General features: G+C 42.9%; 1 protein-coding gene across 1 annotated transcript in view; it reads left to right on the forward strand.

Moving 5' to 3' along the window:
* LOC124616129 overlaps positions 1 to 17,723 on the forward strand; it is a 202,080-nt gene that overhangs the window by 46,364 nt on the left and 137,993 nt on the right. Inside the window, exon 3 of the mRNA XM_047144397.1 lies at positions 7,985 to 8,113. Coding sequence (XP_047000353.1) covers positions 7,985 to 8,113 — 129 coding nt within the window. The remainder of the gene's footprint in view (positions 1 to 7,984; positions 8,114 to 17,723) is intronic.

Here is a 17,723-nt window from a genome sequence, read left to right on the forward strand (position 1 = left end):
CTAAACATCATGTCAGCCATCCTTTCCTTTGTTCGATAACTGAAAGGAGGAATGGTGCTGCAGTCCTCTACTGTAAACGAGTTTTTGAAAGAGAGGTAACACTGGACGTAACACTTCCAGATTAATAGAATATATTATTTCTGAAAGGGAAAGAAACATAACTTAAGATCTCGTTATGAGCTGATTTGATGTGCTTCCTGTGCAAGTACAAATGTCCAAATGTGTGTGAAATCTTATGGGACTTAACTACTGTGTCCAGACTAAGTGCCTGCAACTCTCGCTTCCCGCGAAGCAGACCGGTACAGCCGGCCCCGGACCGAGTAGGGGTCAGGCTGGCCGGTCGTCCCGCAAACACAGACGCTTCCCAGAGACTTCCAGGATGCGTCCGCGGCGCCGCAAGAGGTCGCTACAGCAGCGGACCTCTTTCCTTCCGCTCGACACGTGATTGCAAATAGAGCCAGCCATATCCATGTGCCGAGCAGTATTTAGGCTGGCGCAGGAGGCTGGAGAGGTCCTTTTCCCGGGCTCCCTCTCCCCCCCATCCATCCTCTTTCTTCCACACCTCCCCTCTCTTTGCCCCCTTCTCTCCCCCGAGTCCTTTTACATTTCCCTCCTCAGCCTCCTCTCATTCCGTCTCGCGTCTGCCCTTCTCCTCCTTTATTAGTCCTCTCCCTCCTTGGTTCCCCCCCCCTTTTCGTTTTTTCCTCTCCTCCCTCCTTGTTTTTCCCCCTACTCCAGGTCCCCCCCCCCCCCCCTATCTGCCTTGGATCGGGAGTGCCATCTTTGTGCCGCCTTTTTCGTGCAGTGTTTTACAGTGTGTTTTTACAGTGCGTGCTCCGTGTTGTGTCTTTTGGGAAGTGTAGCGAACAGCTATCATACTGTCGCTGGGTGTGCTTTTTATCACTTGCGAACGGAAACCAGACTGTCGCCATGTTTTTTAATTGTGTGTCTACTATGTTACTTGTCTGATTCCTGTGTATTTTATCAACATTGCTGTCCCCTTTTGCTTTCTGTTTTAACTTTCCGCGTTTTTACGCCGTTTTCCACTTTAAATCACCATTTTATCGCCTGTTTTTTCTTGTTTCTTTCTTCTTCCTTTTTTTTAAAGAAAAGTCTGTAGGCTGTAGAGCAGCGTAGTAAGCTGCTGCCAGCCCGCCCCCTTCGGGGGGAATTGAAATTCAATAAAGAAAAAAAAAAAAGCTGGAGTGGCAGTTCATGCCGAGCGAGCCCACTGGGGTCATCGTCCACCGCCGCCAGAGTACCCGATCCATCCCCGCAGGGCCTCCACTCGTCCTCGGACTCAGATGATGGCAACGTGGACTCCGCCTGGTGGTCTCTGGGAAGCGTCTGTGTTTCCGGGACGACCGGCCACGCTGACCCCTACTCGGTCCGGGGCCCGCTGTACCGGTCTACTTCGCGGGAAGCGAGAGTTGCAGGCGCTTAGTCTGGACACAGTATTGGGAAGCGAGAGTTGCAGGCGCTTAGTCTGGACACAGTATTAACTGCTAAGGTCATCAGTCCCTAAACTTACAAACTACTTAACCTAAATAGTCCTAAGGACAAACAGACACATACCCATGCCCGAGGGAGGACTCGAACCTCTGCCGGGACCAGCCGCACGGTCCATGACTGCAGCACCCTGTGCAAGTACTTTTACACACTATTACTCCTCGCAGAACGCCGGCTAAGTATCGTCTTCCTGTTACACAGCGTCGATGCCTCGAGTCTGCAGCTGGACAGGCCCCGACCCGCGATGGGTGGCTGGTTAAATCAGCGTTGACAGCGAGCCCTGATCTCTGTCTTATCTGAGGTTTGGCGCTGCCCGCTCTTTCCATTGGCGCGTGGGTCAGCCCCTTCTCGATGCTGATCGCGGCGCTGCGCTGACTGGTGTGCAGTCGATGCCTTAGGACTGCACAGAGCTCACTCACAGGCCTCGTAAGAGAAATGCACAGCTAGTGCCAGAGTAGCACCTGTGGTCCACAGCAGTCAGGTTACGAAATATGAAAACTCCAAAACAAAACATTGTCATGTGTAAATGTTTCTATGTTCTGTAAGTGAAGTGACATTACTACCTCTAATGTCTGACGAGATAAGAGGAAATGCAGATTTCGGACTGGAAAAGGAATAGCTCTGAGCTTTAATTTATTCATGTAAATATTTTATTGTGAACTGTTTTCTAATATACAGGGTGGTCCATTGATAGTGGCCGGGCCAAATATCTCACGTAATAAGAATCAAACGAAAAAACTGTAACGAAAGAAACTCGTCTAGCTTGAAGAGGGAAACCAGATGGCGCTATGGTGGCCCGCTAGATGGCGCTGCCATAGGTCAAACGCATATCAACTGCCTTTTTTTAAATAGGCACCCCCATTTTTATTAAATATTCGTGTAGTACGTAAAGAAATATGAATGTTTTAATTGCACCACTTTTTTCGCTTTGTGATAGATGGTGCTGTAATAGTCTCAAACGTATAAGTACGTGGTATCACGTAACATTCCGCCAGTGCGGACGGTATTTGCTTCGTGATACATTACCCGTGTTAAAATGGACCGTTTACCAATTTCGGAAAAGGTCGATGTCGTGTTGATGTGTGGCTATTGTGATCCAAATGCCCAACTGGCGTGGGCTATGTATGCTGCTCGGAATCCTGGACGACATCATCCAAACGTCCGGACCGTTCGCCGGACAGTTACATTATTTAAGGAAACAGAAAGTGTTTAGCCACATGTGGAACTTCAACCACGACCTGCAACAAATGATGATGCCCAAGTAGGTGTTTGAGCTCTTGTCGCGGCAAATCCGCACATCAGTAGCAGACAAATTGCGCGAGAATCGGGAATCTCAAAAACGTCGGTGTAGAGAATGCTACATCAACATCGATTGCATCCGTACCATATTTCTATGCACCGGCAATTGTATGGCGACGACTTTGAACGTCGTGTACAGTTCTGCCACTCGGCACAAGAGAAATTACGGGACGATGACAGATGTACTTCCAACAACATGGATGTACGGCACATAGATCGCGTGTGGTTGAAGCGGTATTGAATAGCATCTTTCATGACAGGTGGATTGGTCGTCGAAGGACCATACCATAGCCCGCACGTTCACCGGATCTGACATCCCCGGATTTCTTTCTGTGGGGAAAGTTGAAGGATATTTGCCATCGTGATGCACCGACAACACCTGACAACATGCGTCAGCGCATTGTAAATGGATGTGCGAACATTACGGAAGGCGAACTACTCGCTGTTGAGAGGAATGTCGTTACACGTATTGCCAAATGCATTGAGGTTGACGGACATCTTTTTGAGCATTTATTGCATTAATGTGGTATTCACAGGTAATCACGCTGCAACAACATGCGTTCTCAGAAATGATTAGTTCACAAAGGTACATGTATCACATTGGAACAACGGAAATAAAATGTTCAAACGTACCTACATTCTGTATTTTAATTTAAAAAACGTACCTGTTACCAACTTTTGGTCTAAAATTGTGAGCCATATCATTGTGACTATTACAGCGCCATCTATCACAAAGCGAAAAAAGTGGTCCAACTAAAATATTCATATTTCTTTACGTACTACACGAATATGTAATAAAAAATGGGGGTTCCTTTTTTTAAAAAAACGCAGTTGATATCCGTTTGACCTATGGCAGCGCTATCTAGCGGGCCAACCATAGAGCCATCTGGTTTCCCCCTTCAAGCTAGACAAGTTTCGTTCTTTGTAGTTTTCTCGTTTGACCCTTATTTCGTGAGATATTTTGCCCGATCATGACCAATGGACCACACGGTATAAATATCACATATAAAAACAAAAAAATCTACTGATAATGCCTTAATGTAACAGCTCAAATGCCATTGGAATACATAAAATAGAATGCAACACGAAAAGCGCGTGAAAATTTGTAACATTCTTTATTTTACCGTATCTTCCAAATTACATACCAGACCAACGGCGGTTTTCCTCTTCTGCTACTGTTCCATTGCTATGACAACCCGCCACAGCATCAGATCAAAGACGCACGCTTGTGCTTTGTTGCTCCACCATATTGCATTGGGTCGGACACCTGCGGTGGAAGATGTCTACCGAAAAAAAAAAAAAAAAAAAAAAAACTTCACTCTTATATGGTCGGTGAGAGGAGGTGAAATGGTATTCTAAGTGTCCTAATCGCTAGCATCATGAGTTAAACCTCAAATCTCTCTGCATTGTCTCATGAAGTGAATGTAAGTGTCAGTGTTGACTGTGAGGCTTCTGTTGGCTCGGGACGTTTGGCTCTGTTGGGGGTATTCGAGAGGAGTCAGCTATGTGCCTACATCAGGTTTCGTCATCTTCCTTCTCTCTAATGATCAACTGAAACGTCCCCTTTTTGAACAATTATATACGACTGTGCTTAAACTGACACACAATAATTTTGGCGCAACGCAATCTGACTTTAAAAAATCCCTACAAAAGAATGGCCCTGACTAACATTAAACTATTCCTTTCACAAATCACTTACCTCACAAAAACCTTCATTACTCGAACTACTGCAGTACAGCGAGCGCCACTACTGCCAGCTAAATAAAAGATTCAAACTACTGAAGGCACTAACTACTGATAGGGATAGTTAGCAAATGAAAGATATTAATAGAGAACAAACAATGTATTTACCTTGATATCATCATATATAAATATAGCAGTTCATGACAAATTTCAAAACTCCGCCATCTCTCTCCCCACATCCACCACTGCTGGCGGCTCACCTCCAACTGCGCAACGCTACGCGCTGTTCACATCCAGCTGCCGCTGCCCAACACTACAATGGCAGACAACAATGCAAACTAGCCACAGACTACACACAGGTGGCGTTACCAATAAAAAACCTAAACAGCCTACTTATACAACCTCAGAAGCTTTTAATAAAACTATTTGAACATTTTCCTGGTTTGTTACAAGAATATAAAATATGCTATCAAATCAGTTTTTCTATGCAATAACCCTGCTTTTTAATGCACTTTGCCCATAGTTATACTGATGCTGAGGTAATTAGATTAGTAAATGTGACACTTAAGTAGAGAGGATATAAAATGTAGACTGGCAATGGCAAGGAAAGCGTTTCTGAAGAAGAGAAATTTGTTAACATCGAGTATAGATTTAAGTGTCAGGAAGTCGCTTCTGAAAGTATTTGTATGGAGCGTAGCCATGTATAGAGGTGAAACATGGACGATAACTAGTTTGGACAAGAAGAGAATAGAAGCTTTCGAAATGTGGTGCTACAGAAGAATCCTGAAGATTAGATGGGTAGATCATATAACTAATGAGGAGGTATTGAAGAGAATTGGGGAGAATAGGCGTTTGTGGCACAACTTGACAAGGAGAAGGGACCGGTTGGTAGGACATGTTCTGAGGCATCAAAGGACCACAAATTTAGCATTGGGGGGCAGTGTGGAGGGTAAAAATCGTAGAGGGAGACCGAGAGATGAATACACTAAGCAAATTCAGAAGGATGTAGGCTGCAGTAAGTACTGGGAGATGAAGAAGCTTGCACAGGATCGAAGAGCACGGAGAGCTGCATCAAACCAGCCTCAGTACTGAAGACCACAACAACATATACAAGTATAATAAAACTTTTCTGGGTTGGGTACCGCGTCATAATGTAAAAACTACTGCTGCTGTAGAGAAGCCAACGTTTCGGCCACGATTGCAGCAGCCCTCTTCTGGGTCTATTGGTGAGTTCTAGCTGTGTAGTGTCCTTTATATTTTGTTGTTAGTGTTCACTGCGCATGCCATTACGTCATAATTTTAAAAAAGGTGGTTAGTTTATTGGTCACTTAAGGAAGATGGAGGGGGAACTTTATTTTAATAGGTTATTGCGGAGGAGGGAGAACGTGACCTCTGTTGTCCATTGGCTCCTGTGTTATGGACCATGGTTGGTGGCCAGAGTCGAATGAAAAGTTCTCTGCTGTTTACCAACTGCTGGACGTCGGCCGCGCGGCGGCAGTTACTCGCCGGTAGTGCTCGTGCCTCGTGTTGACAGTGCGGTCTGTTGGACTCTGATTGCTGGCAGCCAAGATGGGGCAAGCCTGAGTCCATCCCCCCTGTTCATGTTCATGTATTTCGATGGCCTCTCTGATTTTGCGTTTCGTCAGAATTGGCTGCTTGACCAACACACTGGCTTCGCCGGATTTTATTTCTTTTCCGCAGTCATGGTGATGTTCTGCCACTGCGAATTTGTTGTGCTGCCCTAGACGAATATAACGCTCGTGCTCCCGAATGCGCGTTGCTATTGGCCTACCAGTCTCGCCGATGTATGCCTCTCCACATTCGCATTCCACCTTGTAAACGCCTGCGGTGTATAAGGCATCCACCTTGTCCTTAGTGGAGCCTAGCACGTCCTGGATCCTGCGACCACTATTGAAGAAGGCTGGACCCCAACGTGGCGAAAGTGTTTGCCTATTTGGTCAGTGATGTTTTTCACATAGGGTAAGCGTACTGTTGGCTGCAGTTTGTCTATTTCCTGCTTATCTTTCTTGCTTGTGTTCGTCGACAAAGCTGTGTTTATCGACTTATAGCTGCAGCCATTGCCTAAAAACGTTGTGCGTAACCTTTTAAGCTCTAGACGTCGAAGTGTACAGGAGAACGGAGGGCACACTGGGGCACAGAGTATATCGTAAGCCTACACATACTGACAGGTATCTGCACGCCCAGTCCTACCACCACCCAGCGCAGAAGAACTCTGTCATCCGCTCTTTGGCAATCCGTACTCAGCGCCTAAGCGATGCTCAAGACATCACATCCGAGCTTAAAAGGTTACGCAGTACGTTTTTAGCCAAAGGCTACAGTCATAAGTCGATAAACACAGCCTTGTCGACGAACACAAGCAAGAAAGATAAGCAGGAAATAGACAAACTGCAGCCAACAGTACGCTTACCCTATGTGAAAAACGTCACTGACCGAATAGGCAAACACCAACGCCGCGTTGGGGTGCAGCCTTCTTCTATAGTGGTCGTAGGATCCAGGACGTGCTAGGCTCCACTGAGGACAAGGTGGATGCATTACACTCTGCAGGCGTTTACAAGGTGGAAAATGGAATGTGGAGAGGCATACATCGGAGAGACTGGTAGGCCAATAGCAACGCGCATTCGGGAGCGCGAGCGTTATATTCGTCTAGGGCAGCACAACAAATCCTCAGTGGCAGAACATCACCATGACTGCGGAAAAGAAATAAAATTCAGCGAAGCCAGTGTGTTGGTCAAGCAGCCAATTATGACGAAACGCAAAATCAGAGAGGCCATCGAAATACTTAAACACCCTAACAACATGAACAGGGAGGATGGACTCAGGCTTGCCCCATCTTGGCTGCCAGCAATCAGAGTCCAACAGACCGCACTGTCAACACGAGGCACGAGCACTACCGGCGAGTAACTGCCGCCGCGCGGCCGACGTCCAGCAGTTGGTAAACAGCAGAGAACTTCTCATTCGACGCTGGCCACCAACCATGGTACATGACACAGGAGCCAATGGACAACAGAGGTCACGTTCTCCCTCCACCGCAATAACCTATTAAAATAAAGTTCCCCCTCCATCTTCCTTAAGTGACCAATAAACTAACCACCTTTTTAAAGTTATGACGTAATGGCATGCGCAGTGAACACTAACAACAAAATATAAAGGACACTACATAGCTAGAACGCACCATTATACCCAGAAGAGGGCTGCTGCAATCGTGGCCGAAACGTTGGCTTTTCCATAGCATCAGTAGTCTTTACATTATGACGCGGTACCAAACCCAGAAAATTTTTATGTCAACATATACAAGCTTTCCAATATTGACAGTTTCAATAAAGAGTATTAGCCACATAACTAACTTCAGTCGGCTTCTTGATGACATTTTTCAGGTCCTGGAAAAAAATTCCGTTTACTATTTGCAAAAAATATTACCAGTGACGACAATTTAACCATGCACTCTTATCACTTCTTCTCTTTCTTTCATCAGCTCACCTACAATGGACTCAACGTCACGGCCACAGGTGTCCGCTTCGGCTTTCTTTCTGCGCCGGGTGTCTTCCCGTTCGCCTCGTCAGTCCTCTTCTTCATGCACACATCAATAAACTTCAGGACGGCCGTAAGTATAATGCAGGAGGTGCGGCATGGGGTGCTACAAGATTACCAAGAGGCCCTCAGAAGCAATGAGAACAGAAAAGAGTTTCGGAAATTAGTCAGAGATGCCGTAGCTGCGAGCGAGTCTGTGGTGAACGAGAGATCAAAAGTCATCAGGAACGTCAGAAACGTAGAGAACAAGGAGGACTTTTTCGCCGGAATGGTCAGAACGAGAAGAGATCTCCGAGATTACACAGTCATCTTCTTAAAAAATGGGAATATTATTGTCAATGAAAGGGCAGAGATCGATTCGGTGGAATCCTATAACCTACGAGGTCAACAGAGTCAAGAACTGCTAACAATGGCGAGACAAGTAGTCCAGGGTACTATTTCCGAAATGACACTCATTTCCCGTCTCCAGAAGGCCGCGCGCACCGGTAGCTGGGTCTTCAGTGGCAGCCCAGCGTTCGAAGCAAGCGACCAGTCGACGGTGGCCGTTGCTGCCCTAACTGGTCAGCTACAGCAGTTCTTCCCGGAAATTCGCGTTGGCAACATTGAAGTCATGTTGGTAGTGATGGTGGTGGACGAACTCACCATACGAATATACGATGACAGCCGTAGTAATTTCGTGCGATTGTGGAAACTGATCTGGAAGCATGTCATTAACCTTACGGGTCAGAAGATAAAAGCTTATGAAGAACGTAAACGGATTGCGCAAAAAGTTGGAGATTTCTTGGACGACCGCAGTTTTAACCGTCAGCAAGGTATAAACATGACAAACATATTTGTTCATTACGTAATCAATGTGTTTAAGCGCTACAGTGACCATATTAACGATTTAATACGAGACGTAACCAACAGAGAGAGCAGTGACGATTAGCACAGTTTCGATAGAGTTGAATAAGATGAATAGGATATTGCATTGGATCACTTGCAATGTGAGTAACCGATACTTCTAGTGTTTGCATATGAAACGTTGTTGTATTATGGTCTGACAATATATATACATATATATATATATATATATATTTATATATTTATATATATGAGCTGGAGAATGGTAAACGAAACGGCATGTACATCTATTCAAAATCCTATTCACCAGAGTAAGTCAGTATTTATCATCCCTTGTAATTCAGAGACTTTGTAAGAAGAGAGGAAACATAATGGTTTCTGGTCACATACCGAGTAACGTATTACAATAGAACAAAGAAGCCGGTTTGCTGTATGGTTGCAAGTGTTTTTGAGATGCAGTGGGCAATGAAGCATTTTTCATACTACCTAATCCAGTACCCATAGCACCGATGGTAGTGATACAGAATGAAATTGATAAGTTAATCGAAGGGGGTATGGTGAAACACGCAAAAAGTGTAACAACCCCCAGTCATTGTGGCAAGTTACTGATGTTCGAACCTAGAATGAGATCGAGTAGAGATTATTGTCTTCACAACTAAAGGGTATGAGGCAAAGAAATAACCGAACTGAAGCATATATTAACAGCATTGGTTCACGAATCCACAGAGTTTAGTGAAATCAAGAAAACAAAAAATTGAAAACTTTGGTGGAAGAAGTTGTTATATTCCCAGGAGCTGGACCTTGGCCAGAAAAAGCAGATTTTAACAGAATACATGAAAAAGTAAAGCGAGGTCATGACACATCATCAGGATCCTAAGACAAAACTTATTAAATTTAGGAAAGGGTACAACATATTGATCATGACACATAATAAATCGAACGAACTGGTAACGAAATCTCGAAGTTCAAATTTATTTTCCAAAGATATTTCAAATTTTGGCGCACAGCACAAGAGCGCTTAACTTTTGCCGTATCCGAAGTGAGGTAGAATACTTGAGATACACAGTGATATAGATATGATGCTGATGGACAGGCATTAAATGTGAGAGCGTGTGAGTATGTAAGAAATTAGATACATTTCTTCTATCGTCTTGTTTTATTACTAAGTAGTGTACGATGTTTTTCTTCTGACTATAGTAAACATTACCTATGTAGTTCTTATTTGCAACGAAACCAAGTTTAGTTTTTCTATTTCTTCTTCTTTACTGTGTACTGAGCAGACGTTAAATGATCACACCAAGCATTAGTTTAAAGAAATATTATGCTGTAGGGGTAGATGTAGCTGATGGATGCCTAAGAGTAAGAAATTTTATATGTTTTGTGAATGAAAAGGTTATATACTCAGACAACTGTACAAGCTATAGGTGAAAAAGTCTGTCTTTGGCCGCTGTGAGTAATCCAGTAATTGTGATAAGAAATGCCATTTCAGTGACATAATAAATGGTAGATGGAGGTAACCTGGTGCAAAATTAAGTGATGAGATGTGGTCACGTGGGGCATATCTAAGAAAACATGCTAAAGGACAGTTTCCTATGGACTGAGATAAAGTTTGCTCATACAAATGTCGAATACATGGAATGAAAAATATAGTACTTATGCAATTCTTTTGCAGAATATAACTACTTAAATATTTATGTTTTCAACTAATAACAGAATTATGTATATTTCCATTCAGAAACTGTAATATATCATGCATATTAATAATAAATCTGTAAAATCGTCGTGTCTGTTTGTCACTGAACACACTAATCTCCAACACTACATGACGAATTTTCATGGGTTTTTCGCCGGCAATTTGAGGATAGGTTAGAGCACTGTACGAGCTATAGTTAACGAAATCGTTTGGCGACAAAAAAAATTATATCGTGATTTGAAGTTTTACTAAAACTTTCTTGTCTGCCTTTCTGAACACACTAATCTCAAAAACTACGAGATAGATTTTTGTGGGCTTTTCACTGGTAGCTTCAGGGGTACCGTACAGGCTATATATTTTCATCAAAATCAGATCACGAAAACAACACATTCACACATACTAGAAAAGTGTGTGTAATTACACTACCGTTCATTAATTTCAACACGCCCTGGTATTTCGTATTTGCAACACAAGTCAAACGATATTTCTCACAAAATATAATTGTGTTAACTTCCACATATAGAATACAATCACAATCATTATATTTCACTTTCATCAGAGCATCCTCCTTTGGATTTAATGACTGCCTCACAAATTCGAGGCATGCGGTCAGTCAGTTTTTGTAGGAGATGTTCCTTGCTAGATATATTAACTTCCCTGATAAGTCTGTCCACGTCATCCCAGCCCATTTCAGTGGGATTACAATCGGGGCTTTGGAATGGCCATACCATATCATTCATTACTTTTTGTTTTTCCTTTGATGTAATGTAGTTCGTACAGTATGCCGACCGATGTTTTGGATCATTATCCTGTCGTAAGGTGAACCTTTTCCTATTAAGGGCAATCCATCTTTCCCCTACAAATAGGCGAAAATATATTCTACTTCTGGTTCCAAAAATCTCGAACTTCACTTCATCGGCGAGTAACATCTTCGTACGCTCTTCCGATGTCAAATTACGATGTTTTCTAGCCCATTCAAGTCTCTTCTGTTTATCTATGGACCTCATAGGGGGTTTTCTAGCTGTGGCACATCCTTTCAAGCCGGCTTCAGTCAGTCCCCATTTTACTGTTGCAACAGATACTGCTGTTGTGTTCGTTTCTACAAATTCTGTACGAATTTGGGGCGCTGTTTTGAATCTGTTTCTCTCACTGGTAATACTGATACATTTATCATCACTTTTAGGTGTTTTACGAGGTTGTCAAATAGATAAACCTGCTTGACTAAGTGCTACAATTGCAGTACGTTTTTCTATGGGTATCTCCACTCGTGGAGCCATACTAGCGATCTGCACACCTCAATGTCACGAAGGAGCTGACGTGCAGGAACCAGATGTTACGTATCGTAGCGATGCTTGCTGTTCGCAGCGGACATCACATCACTACAGGGAACAACACAGGTACACCGAATCTGGCGTCCGTCGGCAAAGAGGTTAAGAAACATATCAGATAGGTACATAACGTTTATGTACACAAAATTGTTGTTGGATACTATTTTGTCTCGATGACCACAAACAAAAATCATGACATATATACAACTGTTGCACTATTCCTTTACTTCCTCAATCGTACCCACGGTATTAGACCTTATGTACAGAGAAGTAAATGTCATTTATTTGCGTGTATTGAAATTAATGGGCGGTAGTGTATGTATATTCCAAATCTCTTCCGAAACCACTGGAACGATTTCAACGAAAGTTGGTACTCTGTCAAGGGCTTTTGGGACAGAGTAGCTGTGGGTGCAAGAACCACATACCTACAAAGCGAAAAGGGCCGGGGTGAAAAAGAAGTGTACGCCACGCTCGCGGACACACAAATTTTATGCATCCAGTATATGAGAACGAAAGCACTTAGTGACTTGCAAAAATGCTACACACTGCTTCAAACATTTAATACAATTTTTCAGGCTTAGAACGCCCCACAAAATGACGCAAGGAAAAAAAAGGCTGTCGCTTACCACTTTTTCACAGTTCATGCAATAAAACTGCCCCATCAGTCATGACGTTTTGAATTGTTACTTCTTTACTCCTAACTGTACTCACGACACATTTTTCAGGCAGTGTTCACATATGACAATGGATATAAATGCAAGATGATCCCATTGTACAGCATATACACACATCAAAAAAAGTTTTGCATCACCCGGTTCCCAGAACTCCTGAAGAAAGACGTTGACTGTAGATACTGTTTCACAGACACAGTCCCTTTGACTGTTCATAGCTGTCACTAAACCCGCCCAAAAATATAAACAATCATGCATGAGCAGCGTCTATTACACTTAGGGGGTCCAACAGCCGATCAGTTCCAGTCATTCCACCAAGAAGGAGGTACACGGCTCGTGTTGTCCGTAGTTCAACCATGCGCAGACGGTCAATACCGCGATTCGATCGCATCCGCATTGTTACTTTGTGCCAGGACGGACTGTCAACAAGGGAAGTGTCCGGGAGTCTTGGAGAGAACCAAAGCGATGTTGTTCGGACATGGAGGAGATACAGAGAGATAGAATCTGTCTCGCTGAGGCCGCCTAAGCCCTACTGCTGCAGTGGATAACCGCTATCTCTGGATTATGGCTCGGAGGAACACTGACAGCAACGCCACCATGTTGAATAATGCTTCGTGCAGCCACACGACGTCGTGTTACTACTCAAACAGTGCGCCATAGGCTGCAAAATGCGCTACTTCCCTCCCGACATCCATGGCGAGGTCCGTCTTTGTAACCACGACACCATGCAGCGCGGTAGAGATGGGCCCAACAACATGCCGAATGGACAGCTCAGGATTGGCATCACGTTCTCTTCACCGATGAGTGTCACATATGCCTTCAACCAGACAATCGTGGGAAACATGTATGGGGCAACCTGGTCACGCTGATTCCTAAGACACACCTACGTTTCTAGCATTTGTAGACTTAGAGAAAACTTTTGTCAATGTTGACTGGAATACTCTCTTTCAAATTTTGAAGGTGGCAGGGGTAAAATACAGGGAGCAAAAGGCTGCTTACAATTTGTACAGAAACCACATGGCAGTTATAAGAGTCGAGGGACATGAAAGGGAAGCAGTGGTTGGGAAGGGAGTGAGAAAGGGTTGCTGCCTATCCCTAATGTTATTCAGTTTGTATACTGAACAAGCAGTAAAGGAAACAAAAGAAAGTAGGAATTAAAATGCATGGAGAAGAAAAACAAAAACTTTGAGGTTCGTCGATGACATTGTAACTCTGTCAGAGACAGCAAAGGTCCTGGAAGAGCAGCTGAACGGAATGGAATGTGTCTTGAAAGGGGGATATAAGATAAACATCAACAAAAGCAAAACTAGAATAATGGAATGTAGTCGAATTAAATCGGGTGATGCTGAGGCTGTTAGATTAGGAAATGACACGCTTAAAGTAGTCAAGGAGTAGTGCTATTTGGGGAGCAATTAACTTATGATGGTCGAAGTAGAGAAGATATAAAATGTAGACTGGCAATGGCAAGGAAAGCGTTTCTGAAGAAGAAAAATTTGTTAACATCGAGTATAGATTTAAGTGTCAGGAAGTCGTTTCTGAAAGTATTTGTATGGAGTGTAGCCATGTATGGAAGTGAAACATGGACCATAAATAGTTTGGACAAGAAGAGAATAGAAACTATCGAAATGTGGTGCTACAGAAGAATGCTGAAGATTAGATGGGTAGATCATATAACTAATGAGGAGGTATTGAATAGAATTGGGAAGAAGAGGCGTTTGTGGCACAGCTTGACTAGAAGAAGTGATCGGTTGGTATGACATGTTCTGAGGCATCAAGGGATCACCAATTTAGTATTGAAGGGCAGCGTGGAGGGTAAAAATCGTAGAAGGAGACCAAGAGATGATTACACTAAGCAGATTCAGAAGGATGTAGGTTGCAGTAAGTACTGGGAGATGAAGAAGCCTTCACAGGATAGAGTAGCATGGGGAGCTGCATCAAACCAGTCTCGGGACTGAAGACAACAACAACAACAAATAAAAAGCAACGTAGATTTATTTTTCTCTGTCTATTTTGCCCGAAGTACACTTTATTTTAAAAAATCGATTCTTGCAGTGTTAATACGAAACAATTCTAGTCACTCGGATGTGTCACAGCAAAGAGAACTGTAAAGCTTATGATTGCTCTGTCTCTCTAAATGATTTTGAAACTGGGCGTTTGCGAATGTGCCATGCTGGCAGAGAGGTTCCACCTGTAGACAGCCGGCCGTGGTGGTCTAGCGGTTCTAGGCACTCAGTCCGGAACCGCGCGACTGCTACGGTCGCAAGTTCGAATCCTGCCTCGGGCATGGTTGTGTGTGATGTCCTTAGGTTAGTTAGGTTTAAGTAGTTCTAAGTTCTAGGGGACTGATGACCACAGATGTTAAGTCCCTTAGTGCTGAGAGCCATTTGAACCATTTGAACCTGTAGACACGTAGTTGACAGCAGGCCAGACTCATAAGAAACGAACTGGGCTCTCCTGTGTTTGTGAGGGACGATATAACAGCGCTAGCAGCTGTGACCCTTGTGCGCTGCAGCGGGCAGGGAACCAACCTCTGCCAACAGTTTATGGCATTACACAAAATTAATGAATTGTCGCTAACTTGAGATATGTAGCAGTTCTGGACCACTGTCATCACAGATCGTCTCCTGCATAATATTTCGAATAGGGCAGCGTCATGAAACTGTAAGATTAATACTTAGAATCTTCAGTAATATAAGTGACAAAATATCCAAAGTTTCATTCACTTTATTTTTATTTGTACACTGCTATGTGACGGTCAGTGATATTAAATTTTGCACTGTATAATGAGACATTGTTTGGCAGCTTGATAGGACTTGGACGTAACAATATGTGTTCACGATGGTTACATGTAGTTCGCTGACTGTTAAGACGTGACCAGACCATTCACAGCCGCAGTACGTTGCTGAAATTGGTTATCTGCAAATATCTAATCTGTGACTTCTAGCAATAGAAGTAAGTCATGGCTGAACTGTCTTTTGGACGGCAAACAAGTGATTAATCTTAAATATAACAGTTTATTCAGCTGTGAATAAACACAGCTCCAGGACCCCCCCACCCCCCCTCACCTCCTCACCACCCATCCCCTAGTGCCCCTAGTGGTATGCTTTTGGACTGTAATCTTATCAGTCACAGACAATGTTAACGTTTTGTAAAGGGTTTAGCCAGACCGCGACTGTACCTAATGACAAAAAACCATGCTATGATTTCGTAATTGCGAAGAAAGTGAAACAAGAACAGCAGCACAACAAATGGGTTTTGCATTTACGTTCTACTAATACGAAAGTAAAGTGTAATTATATTTACATGAGGTTGATAGCCTAGTTAGGCAATGTGGAGCCACGTTTTATGGAAAAGTGGTATTAAACTTGACTTAAGAGAACTAACCTCACTTTATTCTTTGGCTAATCTCTTCCAACACAGTTACACTCAATATTATACAGTAACTTGCTCTAGCAAACTACGTAACAGCTAACGCTTGTTCATAACACAGAATGGCCAATAAATATATATACATCAGTACACGCTGGCTCTCAATAACGCTTCCTAATGGTAAAAACTACTGTGGTGTACAATGAACAAATGCAGATGAGCATACAAACCTGCTAACAAAGTCTGACTAGCAGTAAGATGGACTAAAATTATATTAATTAACTATTACACAAAATATCATGTTTCGAAACAGTACTGATTACTATGGGCCTCAGAAATTTGTACATGAAGTTTCTTTGCATAAATGGGCAGTATACTTATTAATTATAAGAAAAGGTTTGGAGCAGAATAAATGATTGTACTGATTGCTACACTTGCTCAGAGGGCGTCTTTACTTTCATTTATCACATGAGTGAAGTAGCTTACGGGGCCTCCAAAATTGGTATCGTTTGAAGAACCATAAGCAATAGTAAATGGTAACACACAAAATTAAAACAATAGCAGATACCTTTAGTAACAACATTAAATATAAGAAATAATGCAAAAGGAGTTCAACAGTTAACACGGACAACTAGCAACTAGTCTCTCATTGGACTCAAAGACAAACTGGCTTTTTAAATGACTGCACAACTTGAAAAACCACTTAAAAAGAAGCAAACAATTACAACTTTAAAAAACCTGCTCAAATTGAAATAGGACAGCTGTCTTTTTATAACTTTCACTTACAGACTGGTGTAAGCACTGTACATTACTGTCACTGAATATTTTAATGGAAGCTTTTTACTTAATAAAAGCTTTCTTTAAGAACACACTTTAGGAAATTTTAAGACGAAAAATTCATGTGGAATAAATCTTTTACTATTGTACAGAAAACTAACCGAACTCCATACTCCACAAAGGTAACGAAACTGCAATACGTTTCACTGCAAAATTGTCGGTTTAATAAAAAGCAGGATACTCGGAATTAATTCACTTGGAAAGAACTCTGTCTAGGAATGTGACTGGGAACAATCGCGGGTGTGCAGGCTTAATTTAAAAGTCCCACAAAAAGTTATTATTCAACACATAATACCTGGTCCATTGGATGTACATATTTAGATAACAATTCCGCAGAAGGTGGTCGCGCTTGTGGAAAATTACAGTGGCTATAAAATTGACGGTAAAGGGTCCACGGCTCTTAACGTTAGCCACGCCCTCATGTAACTCTTCTTGGCGTCGTAAATTTAACCAAACAGCGCCAGTTATACTATCACGGTCGACAGACCACTTTGCATTCCATCTGAGGCTAATTTACATGCTCGAAAGCTCTCCTTGCCTCATACCCATATGAACCACAATAGCTGACCACGGCCGCCGCTGACAACTCAGTACCACAGTCGAACTAGAATATCCACTGACAACCCCATATCACAGTCAGAACTCGAATATCCCCTCGCCACTGAGGAATCAAGAGCCCTGCGCGCCAGGCCCCCATTTTTCAGTCCCGCCAAACTACTTTCGTAGCGGCGGGGCTTTACTATAGGCTTTACATTTAGCTTCCCTGCATATGGACCAGTAAAATATACAGACTTTTTACAAATCATTACATTCAAAGAGTATTACAAATAAAACCAAAGGTACCGTTAAAATTTAATTTCCTAAAACACCAAAATCATTAACATAACTGTTACGTATTTACACAACCAAAGATCTTGACTACGCAGATTCACTAGCGTATAA

This window comes from Schistocerca americana, chromosome 5, assembly GCF_021461395.2.
Source record: "Schistocerca americana isolate TAMUIC-IGC-003095 chromosome 5, iqSchAmer2.1, whole genome shotgun sequence".
Lineage (NCBI taxonomy): Eukaryota > Metazoa > Arthropoda > Insecta > Orthoptera > Acrididae > Schistocerca > Schistocerca americana.